The sequence below is a fragment of the Rhincodon typus genome, chromosome 5 (genome assembly GCF_021869965.1).
Source record: "Rhincodon typus isolate 14 chromosome 5, sRhiTyp1.1, whole genome shotgun sequence".
Taxonomy (NCBI): domain Eukaryota; kingdom Metazoa; phylum Chordata; class Chondrichthyes; order Orectolobiformes; family Rhincodontidae; genus Rhincodon; species Rhincodon typus.
The window spans coordinates 103,925,651-103,945,637 of record NC_063336.1 but is presented as its reverse complement, the minus strand read 5'-3'; the positions used below and the strand labels follow the sequence as shown (position 1 = coordinate 103,945,637).

At 38.6% G+C, this 19,987-nt stretch overlaps 1 protein-coding gene across 1 annotated transcript in view; it reads right to left on the bottom strand.

Annotated features, from left to right (window-relative positions):
* Positions 1-1,262: 1,262 nt before the first annotated feature.
* LOC109924946 (disintegrin and metalloproteinase domain-containing protein 17) overlaps positions 1,263-19,987 on the bottom strand; it is a 45,520-nt gene continuing 26,795 nt past the window's right edge. The window contains 8 exon segments of the mRNA XM_048597111.1: positions 1,263-1,466; positions 3,315-3,464; positions 5,149-5,237; positions 5,640-5,796; positions 9,972-10,082; positions 12,507-12,596; positions 14,313-14,446; positions 19,114-19,291. Of these exon segments, the coding sequence (XP_048453068.1) occupies positions 1,263-1,466; positions 3,315-3,464; positions 5,149-5,237; positions 5,640-5,796; positions 9,972-10,082; positions 12,507-12,596; positions 14,313-14,446; positions 19,114-19,291 (1,113 nt within the window).

Genomic DNA, 19,987 nt, shown 5'->3' with positions numbered 1-19,987 from the left:
TACAGTAAATGGTAGGATCCTGGGAAGTGTTGCCGAACAAAGAAACCTAAGGGTGCAGGTGCGTAATTCTTTGAAAGTGGAGTCGCAAGTAGACAGGGTGGTGAAGGCAGCTTTTGGCATGCTTGCCTTCATTGGTCATAACACTGAGTATAGGGGTTGGGATATCGTGTTGTGGTTGTACATGACATTCGTGAGGCCACTTTTGGAATACTCTGTACAGTTCTGGTCACCCTTCTACAGGAAGGATGTTGTTAAACTTGAGAGGGTACAGAAAAAATTTACAAGGATATTGCCAGGACTGGAGGATTTGAGCTATAGCGATAGGCTAAGCTGCGGCTTTTTTCCCTGGAGCGTCCAAGGCTAAGGGGTGACCTTACAGAGGTTTAGAAAATCATGACAGACATGGATAGGGTGAATAGCTATGGTCTTTTTCCTAGGGTGGGGAGTTCAAAACTCAAGAGCATAAGCTTAAGGTAAGAGGGGAAAGATTTAAAAAGGTCCCAAGGGGTAACTTTTTCACGAAGAGGATGGTGCGTGTATGGAACAAGCTGCCAGAGGAAGTGGTGGCGACGGGTACAATTACGAAATTTAAAAGGCTTCTGGACAGGTATATGAATACAAAGGATTTAAAGGGATATGGGCCAAATGACGACAAATGGGATTAGGTCAGATTGGGATGTCTGGTCAGCGTAAATGAGTTGGATCAAAGGGTCTGTTTCCGTGCCATATGACTATAATTCTTCTTAAAATGCATTCTTATTCAAAAACTATTTGAACTGGAGAATTTTTTATAACTTTTAAATTTATAATTTTTTTTTTAAATTTTGTGCTATTGGCATCCTGAACCTTTTTACTTTATGGCATTGTTAATTTTAGGACAATCCTGAGCAATCTGATTCTAGTCCACAACCTAGAATTTAAAATCTTACAAGAAATGGCAATGAATCTTCATTTCAAAGTTGTAAAGAATATTCAAGAATGTAAAAGGTGAATTGCCAGCTTATCTGAAATATCGTTATAAAGGGACTGCTATTTAGAACACTCATCTGTCTTGCATAAGGATTTGATTGATGAAGACAATATTTAACTGAAAAACACAGAACAAAAGCCAGCTTCAAATTTTCAGACAAAACATTAAACATTATCTGTACTTTCAGAATCAATTTATATCAAGCAACAATCTAAAGGAAGAAATAAAATGAATACTGTTTATTAATTTAAGTAGTTGCTCAAAATAGAATTATTTGATGGTCTTTAATTCTTTACCTGCATTTCTTATCTTTTTTGAGTCGACATTGTTGAGTGCAACACTTGTCCTCAGTTAGCTGTAGAAGCCCAGGATCACATTCCTCCCCATCATCCACACGCGAATTTCCACATACTTTCTTGTTTCTTTCTTGAAAGCACTTGGACGCTTTATTAATTAGTGTTCGATAAATTGATCGTTTGCTGCAGTTGGAGAACAGCTGAAGAATCATGTAGTTTGAGTCACAATTATGGAATCAAGCCATTAAACATTTTAAACATGAATAAATGGAAAAATAGTTATTTCAATTATGATGATTTTCAAGCATAGAAAACTTTCAATTCACATGCATTTTTGACAGTGTTGAGGCAATTGGTGGATAATTTCTCGAATTCAGAGAGAAAAGCTATTCAACACCTTTATCAATAGATCAAGCGGTTGACAGAGAACCCACAAAATCTCAAACGAAAAGTAAAATGCATTCACCAGAATTTAAAGACTCAAAGCACTGTAAGCATTATAGAGTAGTTTTAAACAAAACCATCTTATGTTTGTTTCTCTTCCAGGCTATTGTATGCCAAGTTAAACTGAATTACAGCATAAGCAACTGCTCTTTCTTCAAGCTTCTCTATTACAATTCACAAGAACACTGTGCACAAATCCAACTCCTATTCTTACACCACATGGAAAGGCTAAAACATCAGTAAAGCCTTTGGTAAACACACCAACAAGGAACCCATTGAACTCGCTCCCATTTAATAAGATCATGGCCTCTATGATTTTAACTTCAAGCCCACATTCTCACCTACCACGACAAACTTTAAACCTTTGTGTAATGAGAATCTATCCACTTCTTCCCTAAATATTCAAAGACCGTGCTTCCACCACCTGTTCTGGAAGAGTGTTCCAAAGATTCAGATCTTTTGAGAGAAAAAAATTTTGCTTCATTTGTTTTAAATTGTCAACACTTTATTTTTAAAGTGATCCCTAGTTCAAGATTCTCCCATAAGAAGAAATATCCCCACCATGTCTATCCCTGCACAATCTTGTATGTTTCAACAGTAGTTGCATGCTCTTTTAAACTCCAGCAGATACGAGCCTACTTTGTCTAACCTTTTCTTGTAGGACCAGCTACCCATTCCAGATAGTACTCTGGTAAACTTGCTGTGAATTGCTTTTAACACATTTACATCCTTCCTTAAATAAGGTGGCCAATACTGTATACAGTACTCTAGCTATGGTCTCATCATTAGTCTGTATAAATGAAGCATAACCGCCCTATTTTGTACTCAATTCCCCTAATGATTGATAACATTCCTCTGGCTTTTGTATTTTAACCTTTTGTGATTTGTGCACAAGGTTTACCAGTCTGATTCCTGGGAATGGCGGGAATGGCAGGACTGACATAAGAGCAAAGACTGCATTGGTTAGGACTGTATTAATGGCAGATAAAAAGAATCCTATAAAATTCTATCAGGACTAGACAGGGTAAATGCAGGAAAGGATGTTTGTGATGTCTGGAGAATCTAGAACCAGGGTCATGGTCTAATCCTACTGCATTTAGGGCTGAGACAAGGAGAAATTTCTTCATCCAGAGAGAGGTGAGCCTGCAGAATTCTCTGCAACAGAATGCAGTTGAGGCCAAAAACAGCGTTTTTGAGAGGGCTAAAGGGTATGGAGGTGAAAGTGGGAACAGGATACTGAATTGGATGATCAGCCATGATCATAAACAGCGAAGCTCGCTCAAAGAGCCAAATAGAAAATAGAAGCAGGAATAGACTATGTTTCAATGTAATGTCATCACTCTGGACTGGATTTAAATTCAGAACCCAAGTATGAACAATAAAAGAAATAATAATATGCATTGAACATCTTCATTTTTATGTTTTATTTAACAAGTGCTCTACAGTTTAAGTGCACTGATATGTATTAAGAAAAGGTTGATCAGCAAAAATCCAAGGGCTAGTCAATTAAATCTTAACAGGGCATTGGTGGTACATTCCTTAGAAACTAGGTCATCTAAATACTGATGTAACCTACATGCAATAAAAACTCAGTTCTACAGTACCTTGTTATTATCCTGGTCACCACTCACTGCTATGGGATACATGACATATTTCCCACCATCATCATCAGTTGGGGCACATTCTTGGGTATCTGGATCATGCTCTGCTCCAAAGTTATGACCTAATTCATGAGTGGTAACAAGATCTGCTTCCTATTTTGAAATTAAAATCAATAAAATTCTTTAGATAAACTACTATCTACAACTTAAAATTCAACAGACAGACAATCTACCATTGTGTAGTCTTTCAGAAATGAGAAGAAAGCCATGAAAGATAAACACAATGAGAGATTTTTCCCACCCCGTTTCAAAACAGCACATCACATTCCAAATCAATCCCAAATACTGAATGATTACAGGGTTTAAAATTAAACATTTGTTTTCTATAAGTTTCTAGACAATGATTTAAAGCATATAGTAATCACTGAACCAGAGAATTGTTTTCATTCCATACATTGCTTTTTCTTCACAAAACAGGCACAAGACCAAGGGGAATTTGGCACACAAAGATCTAGAATGACACAAATGAACTGAAATTGTTACTCCATTCCCTTCTCCACCACAAGTCAGCTCTAACTTTTGTAAAGCCTGTAAATGAAAAGGAATGAACGTCAAAATTCAGACAGAGTCCAAAAAAGTAAAAGAAAGAGAGTGCAGATTTCAGCCTCGGGCCACTGTCTGTGTGGAGTTTGCACATTCTCCCATGTCTGCGTGGGTTTCATCTGGGTGCTCCAGTTTCCTCCCACAGTCCGAAGATGAGCAAGAGAGGTAGACTGGTCATGCTAAATTATCTTGTGGTGTTCAGGGATGTGTAGGTCAGGTGTGTTAGCCATGAGAAATGCAGGGATAAGATAGAGGGATGGGCCTGGGTGGGATACTGATGCTCCAAACAGTGTGGACCTTTTGGGCCAAATGGCCTGTTTCCATACTGTAGGGATTCTATTGATTGAGACAAAAGGAAAGGACACACATGAAACAGCTGGGACTCAACAGACAATATATTTTTCATTTTATGCTCATACAGCAATTAGCCACATTCAAAAAAATTCAGTACAATAAAATTCACAGTATAACCAATTGGCACTACTGCCAAATCTGAATCATTTTAAATTAATTGTGAATTTTTAAAATTCAGAGTGATCATGGCCACAATTTAGTACAAATTCCAACTCATCAATTAAGTCCCATAAAAAAACTTGACCGTTTCACAAAATGTCAATACTATGCCATCAAAGACCTGGATCAGTTTGTAGACTGGACATTTTCTTTAAGGTGGAGAAAGAAATCAAGAGTGTGCAACAAAGGAAAAGAAGTTGAATTTAGAACAAGGTTACAACTTGCATCCAGTTGTTTTACTTTTTCCTGTCCCATCCCTTCTTTTCAATTCAATTCTCAAATTCACAACTAACAAGCTAAAAGTGATCCCAAGCTCAAAATGACATTTAAATATTTGGTGTGATTGAAGTTTGGGAGGAAGGGGATAGGTCAGGGAAAAATAAGCAACAGATGACTCCTTGTAACAGAGTATTAACTATAAACCTTGACATTTAACAATACGGCCCTGGTATATCAAGATAACTGTATCTCACCAGTTTGAATAACAGTTACATTATTTTTGAACTAACTGCTAGCAAAGCTAAAATAAAAATCACAAAACAGTAAGTGTACTTACGTATGTTAATACACTAATTTATTCTTCAACAAGAACCAAGTAACCAAAATAAACAATACGAGTTCTTCTCAACTTCAGCAAAATCCATATATTAAAAGCCTGACTAAGTTAAAATTTTGAAAGAAAATTAAGACAAAACGAAGAAAGTTGTAATGCATAATTTACCTTGGTGAGGATTGTTTTCCCATAGTTCTTTGTGCTGGTTAATCCAGTATTCAGGTACACTATCTTCTCCATGGTTGGGTGATCATAGGCTGGTGAAAAAACATTCCTACATGTCACAGCTATTGACGCACTTTTCCCAAAAGATGAAGACAAAAGATTCTCATTGTTTTGGTCTCCATAGGATCACAAAGGTCTTCATATTCATATACTTTTATATATTGCTAGGAGAAATCTTGTCCAATTACACAAACTGTAGGAACATTTCACACATTCAGCAGAAAAATCACAGGTAGCATGCCCATGATTTCCCAACATGTGCAACCAGCAAAACTTGCTGTCTGTTGCATGCATGTGTAAATTAGTCCCAAAGTATCTCATTTTCATTATTCAACAATTTTGTTCCAATGTGGTTAACTTAAAATAATAATGCATTTTATCCACTTATTTTTTTCACTACTGAAGTAAATTTTAAAAATTAAAATTTCATTTACATTTGGACTTACGTGTAGGGCATATGCCACCTAATGCACGTGATTTTGGAGATCCAACATAAGCTAATCCAAGTGTTCCATGTTCAAAATCTTGGTAGGTAAACAGATGTGCAAGGCAAACTTTGGAAGCACTTTTGGCTATATCAGCGCTGAATTGCTGAAGAGTTAAAAAATTGATTCTTCAGAAAAAGCACACTTAAAACAAGGAAACTAAATTTCTACTATTCGACAAAATTAACTCATACAGGCATAATCAGTTTGGGAACTTCTGTTATATATTTAGCTCAGGAAGAGGAAGGAAGGGTGCAATCACAATGCTGTGATTGTACTATAGATCTCCCAGCTGCCAAGGAAGATAGAAGAAGAAACAATGTAGTCAGATTCTGGAAAGATGTGAAAATATCAGGGTTGTTGTGGTGGGGTTTTTAACTTCCTCCACATTGACTGGGTTCCCTTGGCACTGGAGATTTGAATTGGGAGCAATTTATTAGGTATGTCCAGGAGGGCTTTTTGAAACAGTATATGTATAGTCTAACGAGGGAGGGGGCCATACTGGATCTGGTATTGGGAAATGAGCCCGGCCAGATGATCAAAGTTTCAGTGGGGGAGCATTTTGGGAATAGTGACCATAATTCCACAAGTTTCCGGATACTTACGAATAAGGACAAGAGTAGACCTCAGATGAAGGCGTTAAATGGGGAAAGGCCAACTATAATCAAATTATGCAAGAATTACAGAATGTGGATTAGGAATGGCTGTTGGATGGTAAATCCATATCTGACATGTGGGAGTCATTTAAGGACCAGGTGATTAGTGTGTAGGATGGGCACGTGAAAATGAAGGACAGGAAAGGCAGGATTCTGGAACCTTGGAATGACAGGTGAAATTATTAGTTTAGTCAAAAAAAAGGAAACATACCCAAGCTCTAGGCAACTAAAAATACATGAAGTCTTTGAAGAATATAAAGTACGAAGGAGCTCAAATGGGGAGTTAGGAAGACTAGAAGGGGATATGAAATATCCTTGGCCAGCAAAGTTAACGAGAATACCAAGGCATTTTATACATATATTAGGAGCAAGAGGGTAGCTAGGGAAAGAGTAGGTCCACACAAGGATAAAGGAGGAAGGTTTTGCATGGAGCCAGAGGAAATGGTCGAGATCATTGGTGAATACTGATGTAAAGTACTCATTAAAGAGAGGGACATGGGGGATGTTGAGGTTGAGGTTGAGGTTGAGGTTAGAGAAAGATGCGTAAATATTCTTGGGCAAATCAATATAATGAAGGAGGAAATGTTGGGTGTCCTGAAATACATTAAGGTAGATAAGTCCCGAGAGCCAGACAGGATCTATTCCAGGACAGTGTGGGAGAAAAAGAAATAGCAGAGGCCCTAATAGATATCTCTGCATCCTCTTTGGCCTCAGGCGAGGTTCCAGGGGACTGCAGAATGGTCAATGTTGTTCCTTTGTTTAAGAAGGAAACAGAGATAATCCAGGTAAGTACAACCTGGTGAGCCTGATGTCAGTGGTGAAGAAGTTGTTGGAGAAGATACCGAAAGACAGGATTTATTCACATTTAGAAGCAAATTGACTTGTTAGTGATAGGCAGCATGGGTCTTTGCGAGGAATATCATGTCTCACCAACTTTGACTTTTTTGAGGTGGTGACAAGAATGATTGATGAGGGAAGGCCAGTGGATGTTGCCTACATAGACTCTGGTAAGGCATTTGATGAATACCTCATGGCAGGCTGGTACAGAGGTAGTCTCATGGGACCCAGGGTGAGCTTAGATGGATACAAAACTAGTGTGATCATAGATGACAGACAGCAGAGGTCGAAGGATGTTTTTGGGAATGGAGATCAATAACTTGCTGTGTTCTGAAGGGATCAGTGCTGGGTCTTTTTGTTTGTAATATATTTAAATGATCTGGAGGAAAACGCAGGTGGTCTGATTAGTAGGTTTGCAGATGACACCAAAATTGGCAAAGTCGCAGATAGTGAGGAGGATTGTCAAAGAATACCGCGCGATATAGATAGACTGTAGATTTGGGCAAAGAAATGGCAGCTAGAGTTTAATCTGGACAAATGCGAGGTGATGCATTTTGGAAGATCAAATTCAAGGGCGAATTATAGAATAAATGGCAGAACCCTTGGGAGCACTGACAGAGGGATCCGGGCATACAGGTCCACAGATCCCTCAAAGTGGCAACACAGGTGAATAGGTGGTCAAAAAAGGTATACAGCACGCTTGCCTTCATTGGCCAGGGCATCAAATATAAATCTGGCAAGTTATGTTACAGCTGTACAAAACTTGAGCTAGGCCACATTTGGAGCATTGCATGTTGTTCTGGTTGCCACACTACCAGAAGGACATGGATGCTTCTGAGATGCTGCCGAGAAAGTTGACCAGAAACTTGCCCATTCTGGTGGGTTTTAAGTTATGAAGAGAGGTTGGATAAACTCAGATCGTTTTCACTGGAAAAACGGAGGTTCACGGGCAACCTGATAGACATCTACAAAATTATGAGAGGCATAGACAGGGTGGATAGTCAGGCTTTTTCCCCAGGGTAGAAAGGTCAACTACACAAGGGCACAGGTTCAAGGTGAGATGGGAAAGGTTTAGAGGAAAATGGCAGGAAAACGTTTTCACAAAAGGATGGTCAATGCCTGGAACAGATTGCCAATGGAGATTGCCATTTAATGCATATCCTGATAGACACATGAACATGCGGTGAACAGAGGGATAGATATCACGCATGGGCAATAAGTAGCAGATCTAAATAAGGACTAGGAATCAACACAGGTTTGGTGAGCCAAAGGGCCTTTTCTTCTGCTGTACTGTAGTTTTACAATAAATTTAGCACTTCTGAACTGCTACCAATTCCTCAGTCCCACTCATAAGGTCACCACTGGGTGCTTTCCCCTCATTACATCGTCCCTCACCATGGAAGTGATTCTGTTTCTAATCAATAATGTTACTCCACCTGCAATTCCATTTTATCCCTTCTGTAAACCTTACAACCTGATATTTATAGTTGCCAGTCAGAGAGATGTACAGCACGGAAACAGACTCGTCAATCCAGCTCGTCCATGCCAACCAGATATCCTAAATAAATCTAATACAATTTGCCAACATTTTGCCCTTATCCCTCTAAACTCTTCCTATTCATATACCCAGATGCCTTTTAAATGTTTTAATTGTACCAGCCTCCACCACTTCCTCTGTCAGCTCATTCCATACATGCACCACCCTCTGTGTGGAAAAAGGTGCCCCTTAGGTCCCTTTTAAATCTTTCCCCTCTCATCTTAAACCTATGTCCTCGACTTTTTGACTCCCCCACCCCAGGGTAAAGACCTTGTCAATTTACCCTATGCATGCCCCTCATGATTTTATAAACCTTCGACACTCCAAGGAAAATAGCCTATTCAGCCTCTCCCTATAGCTTAAACCCTCCAACCCTGGCGACATCCTTGTAAAGGTTCACTGAACCCTTTCAAGTGTCACAATGTCCTTCCTATAGCAGGGTGACCAGAATTCCAAAAGAGACCTAACCAATATCTTGTACAGTCATTTCAACATGACCTCCCAACTCCTATACTCAATACTGTGTCCAATAAAGGCAAACATACGAAATGCCTTCTTCGCTATCCTATCTACCTGCAACTCCACTTTCAAGGAACTATGAACCCTGGCCTGACCATCCTGCAGCTATGTCTCCATAATAGCTACTATTTCAATTCGCATTTTGAATCTGTGCCTACAGCTCACTTAATTTATTCTTTACACTCTATGCATTTGTACAAAATAACTAAGTTTGGCTAAACACTCCATCTTGCCCTCCAGCTTTCTTTTATTATTTCTCCCTCCTGTCCTCCTCAATAGTCCTGCCTTGTTCAATGAGCTAGTTCATTGTCCAGCTAGTTCAGCCTATTTAACCTCAATACTTTCTCCTCATGCTGATCAGCTGCTCCGGTTCCCACACCCCACCATACTAGTTTAAACCCTCCTGAATGGCACTAGTAAACCTCTCTGCAAGAATATTGGTGCCCCTTCAGTTTAGGTGCAGGTGGTGCCACTGTAATTCATTTTGTATGAATTTTCATCAGTCGTTTAACACATATTAGGTTCCAAAAATACGTATCATTGAATTTTTACAGTTATAGTCTTGTATTTGTTTTTACATAAATTTAGGAAATTTTCAAATTTTTTAGTATATAAAGTGCATCAACTATAACTTAGAAGTAGCAATTCCTTTAAAATTGTGAGATAGTTTCAGTGTCTATAACAAAACTAGGCTCCTTGAAAGTAATATTTCTCTCTCCAGGTCTTCCTTACCTCAAGTAGAGGCTTAACATCCCAAGCATCTTTGTTTTCTGGATAACTCCCAGCCATATTGTAATGTTTCTTCCCCCAAGTCACCACTGTTGGTTCTTTGTTGACAATGATCTGTAACGTTAAAAAAAATGCACTGATATAAATCGCTTTAAAATAGCACCTTCCAAAGTGGTAGACCTAAGCCAAAGAAAAGAACGTAGGAGGGGTTAGCATAGCTTAGTCAGAGATAGAATGAAACAATGAGATCATGAGGAAACGAAAAAGGCTTCCACCATCATCCAACGGCATGTTTGTGCTGTCGACAGGATGCCTATTTCCACCTCCTTAGCAAAAACTGCCTCCATGCAGAGCACAGCATGGTGGCCCACTGCTACCTTACAGCACCAGGGACCTGCATTTGATTTCAACTTTAGGCGGCTATCTGTGTGGAGTTTGCACATTCTTCCTGTGTCTGCGTGGGTTTTCTCTGGGTGCTCCAATTTCCTCCTGTAGTCCAAAAATGTGTAGGTTAAGTGGGTTAGCCAGGAGAAATGCAGGGCAACGGGGATAGGGTACGGAGTGTGTTTGGCAGGCTGCTCTTTGGAGGGTAGGTGTGGACTAGATGGGCCAAATGGCTTGCTTCCACACTGTAGGGAAGTATGATTTCTAAAGCTCTTTGCATTGGACTTATTCGCTACCAAATCCCTCATTCATTCCAATGTTACCTCTAAACTTGGCTATTTCAACACTATCCTAGCCTAAACATTTATCTGTAAACTTGGGTTCATCCAAATGTCTGCTTCCACATCCTACATGCACCAAGTCCCAATTGCCCATCACTTCTTTGTTTACTGGTCTTCTAGCCAGTTTGAGCTCCAATAGTCCTCAACTCTGTGTTGCCCAGGGTCAAATTTATCAGACAATACTCCTGTGAAGCACTTTGGAATATTTCACTGCATTAATAAGGTGCTTTATAAATATTGCCAAGACTCTCAGAAGAATCAGTGCCTTTCCGCTTCAGGGCTCACCCTGACATTGCTAACTCCACCAATTCCATAACCAAAGTCTCTGGCTTATATGGAATATTTTTAAACGTTGGAATCCTGTTTGACTTTGAGATGAGATTTGACTCATTTAATCAGAATGCCCATCTAGTTCCACCTCTGTTCCAAGGTCATTTCTGTCTCTACCTCAGCCTTCTGTTGTTGAAATCCTTACTCATGTCTTTGTACCCTTGGAAAGGCAGAAGTTAGTTTGTTGCAAGGATCCTAAAAATAATTATTGAATTTGTGTAAAGTAGGCTATCAACTCCAATACACTCATTATTGGCAGCCCATTCTTTCTCTTCACCCCACGCCTCAACAAAAAAAAAACTACAGCTTACCCAATACAGTTACTGCGCTAAGAATCATTACGCATGCCCTCACTGACTTACAATGGCTCATTCCACCACACATAATTGTCATATCTTCTCTTTAAAATCTTTCCATGCCTCTTCTTACGGCCATAGCCTCAAATCTTAGAAATAACTTCCTAAATCTGATCAGTTTCATTCCAAACTTGTGTATCCCACTGTTTGCGTCACCTCCGGCAGCCATGAATTCCAGTATCTGCTCAAGAAGACCTTAGTTCGCTCCTCTCCCTTAAGGGCTTCCTTAACATCTCCCAAATCTCTGTGACTTACAGACTGACTATCTTGTCCCCACCTCTGTGACTTCGGTTAAGAGCCATTCATTTTTTATGGGCTACACAATTGCAAGCTATGAACTAAATGTTGGATAGCTGGATACACAATGCCTGTTAACTAACACTAACCTGATCCTGTGTGACTGCTGTTACCAGTTAGGGAAACAATTTCTGCTACCTAAGCTTTAAATTTTATTCTGTGATAATAACTTTGGTTAATTAAAAATATTCTCAGTGCAATTAATATACTCCAACAAGTGTTTTTAGGCACAAAAACAAAGTTGCTGGAAAAGCTCAGCAGGTCTGGCAGCATCTGTGAAGGAAAAATCAGAGTTAACATTTCGGGTCCAGTGACCCTTCCGAGGATCCCGTACCCGGACTCAAAACGTTAACTCTGCTTTTTTCCTTCACAGGTGCTGCCAGACCTGCTGAGCTTTTCCAGCAACTTTGTTTTTGTTCCTGATTCACGGCATTCGCAGTTCTTTTGGTTTTTATTAAGTATTTTTAGGCCAAACTCTTATCATTTTATCAAAAACTGAAATAAATAGACACACAGGCCATCGCATGAACTTTGCTACACAATCGTCAAAAAGCAGACGCAAAGGTACTGAATGTTACTTCAAATACCCACAAGCCTACTTAAATACATTCAAGTCATTTGCAGTGACACCACAATAACGGTTGTTGGAAAATAAGCCAGACTGTTGACAGGATTACTTTTCAAATTCAGTACTGGCCTATGAATACAGCTTTAAAAAGGAAGACAGCCACCCAGTCAAATCAACAGAACTAAGATTATAAGAACTGAACTATTGACTTTGTGTAGCCGTGAGTTAAAAATAAAAATTCAGCATATTTTGAATGATTTACCTCCTCTATCTGCACTCCATATCCTTTGAAACCAGCACTGTTCCAAGTGGTATTCCGATAAATATCGTCTACTCTGTCAATCAATTCAATCTGTATTCAGAAAAGCAAGTTTAAACTATTCGGTTAGAATAACAATTAACCTTAGAATAGCACAGTGATGTAATCATATTTTGAAAATAAATTGTTTTTCCTTTTTACAGAATCATAGAGCTGTGCAACATGGAAACAGACCCTTTGGTCCAAATCTTCCATGCCGACCAGATATCCTAAATGAACCTAGTCCCATTTGCCAGCATTTAGCCCACTCCCTCTAAAACCTTCCTATTCATTTACCCATCCGGGTGCCTTTTAAATGTTGTCACTGTACCATCCTCCACCACTTCCTCTGGCAGCTCATTCCATACGCGCACCACCCTTTAAGTGAAAAAGTTGGCTCTCAGGTTGTTTAAATCTTTCCCCATCACCTTTAACCTATGCCCTCTAGTTTTGGACTCCCCACCCTATCCATGCCCCTCATGATTTTATGAACCTCTATAAGGTCACCCCTCAGCCTCGATGCTCCAGGAAAAACAGCCCCAGCCTAGTGAGCCTCTCCCTATAGCTTAAGCCCTCCAACCCTGGTAACATCCTTGTAAATCTTTTCTGACCCCTTTCAAGTTTTACAACATCCTTCCTATAGGAGGGAGACCAAAACTGCATGCAGTATTCCAAAAGTGGCCTAACCAATGTCCTGTACAGCCACAACATGATCTCCCAACTCCTGTACTCAAAGTTCTTCTCTCCATTTTATGGATCCATTGAGGAATATATCATTGCCGAATATATCATTGCCAAATAAAACCTATCCAATCAAGCCTGGAAAATTCATTTTAAAATGAGACTGTTGAAAACTCATTCAAGAAAATCGTTACGCAAAGGTAATGAAAGAATACATTCATTTATTTTCTTCACAGTTTTAAATAACCGGTAAACAGGACTACATTAAGGAAAAGGCAACATGATATACATCGCTTTTACTCCTCATGCCTCCCATAAAAATAACTACAGAATAAAAATAATTTTGTTATTTTAGGTTCAGTGAAGAAGAGTTAGTCAGTCTTCAAAGGTTATGGTTAGTTTTCCAACTTATTTTTTCAAGTTTAAAAGGTACTGGTCTGGGATCAGGAATCTGAATACTATTAAAAATTCAATGTAAAAGGGAAACTTTCAGCCTTATCAAAGAAGATTTTACAAGTGCTTGCAAGCCGTAATACACAGTTCCGAGACTTTGCATCAAATTAAAAACGTGCATGTGTACTTTTGAAAAGATAATTATGTTAAAATATTAGGTATGTTACTGGATCAGTAATCTAGAAGCCTGTGCTAACAAGGTGTAAAACAAGTTCAAATACAACACAAAACAAAACAAAACAAAGAACTGCAGATGCTGGAGATCTGAAACAAAAGCAGAAATTGCCAGCGAAACTCAGGTCTGGCAACTCTGCTTTCTTCCCACAGATGCTAAGTTTCAAGTCCAGTGACTCTACACTAGAATCCAAATACAACACAGAACAGGGGCATTTAAACTACCAGTGACAAAACTGACAGGAAAGTAGACAAAGTGCTCTCAAGCTACCACTACTGTCAGTGTTTGAAAAACAGAGAGCCAGTTAAAATGCATACATTTATCCAAATATGTAAGATCAATCAATATGAATGCACTTCATTAATAATCTCAGCTCATTGCTTGTGAGAGCTAAAAGGTAAGGTAGCTTAACAGTAAACCAAAGAGTACATTTAAAATTATTCATCTTGGAATATCCTTACCAAATAATTGATGGTGATGCTCTCTTCACCACGCCCCATGTGCTTAAAAAAGCGATAATCTGCTACAACTAGCATTTTGCAAGTATTCTTTTCAGGATCTAGGACGTTTTGTCTCTTCTGTCGCTGGATATATTCTGTTGAGCAATTAAAATTTCTGAATCAATCTTTTAAAAATGGTTAGACTTGTGTCTTAAACTTAAGCACAAAAAAGATATTGCTTAGAATTAAACATCCACAAACACATACAACACAAATATAAACACATGAACTGCATAGGTATAAGTTTTTTTTAAAGCAGACACTTCACTTTAGTTAAGTAAAATACAGACATACCATGGAGTAGCATCAATACTTAATACAACAGAGTGGCAAGTTACTGGTTTGCACACAAAATTTGAGATAGAACGTGCCCAATTGTGTTGAATTGATTTGTCAAAATCTTGTGTCTATTGTAACTGAAGTTAAAATCTGGCATATTTTATAACGCTGATACAAATGCATCTGGTCTACTGCAATATAGGAAGTCTGAGGAGTTCAGTCAGGATAGGGGCACGTGAAGAATCAAATTAATTATCAACCACACAAAGTATAGAACCTGGCCAGAAATTCCACATTAGATTTTTATGTTTGAAACTACCAATAATGTTTTCTCCAAACTATTTCAGGGTTTTGTAGAGAAAATAAAACCAGATCTTAAAATAAGACATTACTTGATTTAGCACAAAATTCTACCACTCATGAAGCAAAGAATATGTGCTAATCCATCAAAAAGAGCATCAAAGATGGATAACACCAAAGATGGATAATTGTCACTGTTCTCCCATATCAATAGGTGGCAAATCAATACTAATAAAAGAAATAAAAAGAAAAGGAATAAGAAAAATAGTGGTGCAAAAAAAAAATTCCACATAAATCGGATGTAATGAGATTTGCAAACATTCTTACATTTTCATAGGATGTTGGTGTCAGTGGCCTATCGCCCATTCCCAATTGCCCTCAAGACAGTGGCCATGAGCCATCTTCTAGAACTGCTGCACACCATCTGGTAGATATTCCCAGTGATGTTTGAGCGTTCCAGGCTTTTATCCCGTGACACTGAAAGAATAACAATATAGTCCCAGGTAGAATGGTGTGTGGCTTGAAGAGGAGCTTGTAGGTTGTGGTGTTCCCCCGCATTTGCTGTTGAATAACACCATTCAGATGAACAAAGATTTTGAAGGTGCTGTCAAAGAATTCTTGGTGAGTTGCTGCAATTTATCGTGTATATAGCACACACATCCACCATCACGTACTAGTGGAGGAGAAGCAAATGAATGCTTAAGGTAGTGGAGGTGATGTCAATCAAGCAGGCTTTCCTGGATGGTGTTAACATTCTTCTATTGCTGCAGCCATCATACTCATCCAGATAAGTAAAGAGTATCCCAAAATGCTCTTGACTTGTGCCTTGTAGATGGCAGGCAGGTTTCGGGGAGTTAGGGATGCAGTTACTCACCACAGAATTCCCAGTTTCTGGCCTTCTCTAGTAGCCACAGTATTTATATGACTGGTCCAGTGTAGCTAAAACTTACTTAGCAGCAATTACTTAATTTCCTGATGTTTATTTTAATTTTGTTATTAGAGTAGAGGAAAGCTATGACCTGTCAACTGCAATTCCTATGTCACCTCAAAGTTTCAGGATGTTTAATGGCCCATATCTTCAGGAAGTGTCCCAAGTTGCTCAAAATCAAGCCGAATGTTTGATCTTGCCTGACAACAATGCAGCATGTACAAGTAAATATTCTTTGGATAATCATTTTCAGGAGGAGTCATTTTCATGCAGTCAGATAAGAGTGCAGAATAGCAAGCAAATAGCCACTTGGAAGGATAAGAAAAGATGGGAATCCTTTAGGAACATTTTTATTCTAATACATTATTTCATATTAATTAATAGGGCTGCTGAGGGCAGGCTCAAACAGCCATGTAGATATACAACGTAGTATCAGCGAGAGAGACCGTCTCAAAAAAGGACAAGAACAAATGCTTAATATCTTTAGACATGAGAATAAAAGTATATTGGTTCTCAGCTTTATAAATAGCATTAAAAAAAAACAGGAGATCTTGCCAAACCAGCTGGAGTATTAGCCCCATTGCTGAGCATCACATTTTAAAGGAGGTTGTGAAAGTTTTGGAGGAGGTGCAGAAAAGTTAACTGGAATAGTTCCAGAAAGGAGGGCTTATATTTTTTGGATAGACTGGAGAAGCTAGGGTCAGAGGGTCTCCTTAGGTCAGAGAAGATCACAAGAGATTTGCTAGAGGTGTTAAAATCGTGATGGGGTTTCAAACAGTAAATAAAGAGGAACAGTTCCAATAGAGAAAAAGGTTTACAACTAGATGGCAAATAATTATGATTGGCCAAAGAACCAGAGAAAGCATAAAACTTTTCTGCAATAAGTGGCCAGTACTGGAAATGGACTGCCTGGCAGGGTGGTGGATATGGATTCAATAGTGCCTTTCAAAATGAGTCTGAATTAATACTCGTAGAAAAAAAATTACAAGGAAATGAGAGAACAGAGGATTAGGATTGTCTGGACTGTTCAAAAGAGCCAGCACTGATTTACTCAAATGGCATCCATCTGCACTGTACTATTAAATGAAACTTAAAAGAGAAACAAAACACACATTTAACTGAAAGGTGGTAAGTGGATGTGGAAGCTCACAGGAAACAAAGCATGAATAACATTCTTCTAGCAGCCTGTCAACACTGATTCTATTTCTCTTAGGACAGAACAAAGTTTCCTTCTAAAGGCAAAGCTACTGAAGAGGTAAACAAGGGAAATCTACTTCACATCAGTGAAATGACGACTGAAAAGCTTATAAGTTAATAAGCCCCGACTGCCAAGCCATCAGAAGCATCCTCTACAAGAAAAGGTCCCGAGCCTGTGGTAGAGGTTAAAATAAAATCAAAATATCGGAAATACTCAGGTGGTTAGGCAGCATCTATGGAGAGGAGAAACAATTAATGTTTCAGATTTTTGACCTTTCATCATTTCAGAACAAGGGACTGGACATTTCAGTGTTCAGAAGTATGCTTGGTAGAGAAACAAAATGAAAAATACACACTTTTTAAGAAAGAACCAAGAGAAAAGGAAACATTGACTTTCAACTACACATTGACGAGGTAGCACTTCAAACATTTTGAATGAAAAGAATTGGGACAGAAACTTCCTCTTTTAGGAATTTTTACAGGACCAGTACAGGCCACAATCCTCCATTTAGTGTCATATCCCTCCTCTTCCAGAAGCCCTCAGAGTGAGGCGGCAGGGCCAAAACACGACACTCAATTTTAGTTGAGAGCCAAATTCGACAGCTACCTGGCAAAAATCGAAGCAGTGAACTTCTCTGCATTAGATCCCCTAAGAAGAGGTATTTTAGGAGCCAGTATCAGAGACCATTTGCCCATTTCTCCAGTGGATTAGATCTTAATGAACAGAGACAGGGCTGCAGAGAGTTCAAAAACATTCTTCCTATTATCTTACTTGAAATCTCCTTTCTGTGACACAGAAATGTGACTTTTCATTTTAAATCTATTCGCCTGATTTGGCCCTTAAATGACTATGTCAAATGAAACAGATGCCAAACAGTTTTGGAGAACATTTCCACTGAGGTGAAGGAAACACTTTACACATTGTGGATTCTGAAAAAAAAAAGTTTTGCACCAGGAACAGTGCTCAGAATCTTTAATATTGTCTATGTCCTGATCTTTGAATCAATGCAATAACTGAATGAAGTAAATACATCCAATTATTTCACGTTGCTTTCTTAACTTCTAAAGCCCACTTCTTTCTACTTATACACAAAATTCTCTATATTCACAGACTGATAAAGCCCCTTCCCAATGTAATATAGGTATGTTTAAATGTGTTCAAATAGCTTAAGGCATCTTTAGCATTACAATTTATTAAGCTATCTTGCCTGTTTCTAGCACTGATTAGAGATGTCCTGCCTAGGCAGTAATTGTCAGGAGCCAAAGTGGGCATTGATGGAGACTGTAGGGGTAGTTCACCTGTCTATCCTTTTGACAGCAGAGGCACAAGTCCAGGTTCCCTGCACCTTCATAAAAAAAGGGAATGGAAAGTAGTACCAGAACTGAGACAAAATGTTACTGCACAATATTAGCAACAATATCTTAAGGCAAATGAGTCAAACAGATCATCAGCACAAGTTATTGGCTTCAAAAGAACCAAATTCCAATAATTAGTTTTCAGTTGAAGACTCAACATTCAAGTTTCCTTCACAAAATGTATTTGTACTAAGTAAGTGATTTTTAAGTCAATTTGAACAATCAAAGAATATAGTTTATGTGCAAGTTTTTATCAAGTACAAGAAACCATAATTATCTACATATCCTGAGGATTTATAAGTTCTCCATAGTAGTCATTACTGTTCAAGAGCACACCCTTCATTCAGCTGTGCTACATTCCACAAAAGGCAACATTAATCTCTGCGATTTTATCTCACGGGGTGTGTTGCACTACAAGTCACTGAGAATGGGTTTGAGGAAAAACTGAGAAGCTATTAACTTGCACAAATAATTCAGCGAAATTGCACCGTAGGAAGCCACATGCACCCAGTGCTAATGAGAAAAGTACTTTTTTAAAATAGCTTAAGCGTTGTACGCTAATATTTTAAAGAAGTGTAAAGTCAATACACTGGTATTTCAACTATGCTAACAGAAGGTAAATTGGCTGAAGGGCAATTTTCGAAATGATCAGACCATGTAACCAGAAACCATCAATTAGATTACTTCCTCAAATATACCTACCTGTAGAAGCATCTGTATCGAAATCATCATCAAGTTCTTCTGGTAAAAGTACAGATTCATTCAACTTTATGTAACCACAAACATTTGATGACTTTAAACGCCCAATTTCCCGAACATCTTCAGATTTGTATGCCAACAATTTTTCAACAGGCTCAGAGTCAATAAACCTCCAGAGGGGCTAGAAACAGGAATGAAATTGATCAGCGCAAATTAAGTGTGTAAAAATCTAAGAAGTTACCACAATTTACTTTGACCAATTTTACCATAACAGAGCCTGCTTTTGTATAGCATGTTTCCACAACTTCAACAGTAACTATTCTTGGAAGTATTTCAAGATGTATTGAGATAATGCAAAGCATATAACTTTTAAAACTCAAATGACACTCACAAACATAGAGACACAGAGGGGTCATTGCAAGCCCAGCTGAAGAAAGGACATTTCTGGAGGTTTTCAAAAGGAAGAGAGAGCAACAGAGAATATAAAATCAAAGAGGAAAAAAAAACTTATAAAGTGAAAGCCAAGCCCGGAATTGTGGAGTGAAGAGAACAGATCCTAAACTACAGCAGAGTCAGAAGACAGATCTACAGAAGGAAAATCAAAGATTTGGAATCTGTAGTAAGATTGTGTAAGGGTCTAAAGACAAAGTTTAAACATAAAATTACAAAAATCAAATTTTAAATTAAGTCAGCAAGAACATAGTAATAAAGAATTAGTTGCATTTCAGAAGTAAGAGTTTGTGGGAAGTAAGAGGATTGGTAAGCCGGAAAGGAGGACAACTGAACAGTCAAATTGCAAAGTGACGAAAACACTAATTAAATTTCAGAGAGGACAGGGAGAGAGCTGGGGGTGGGGGGAAGAGAGACAGACAGAGAG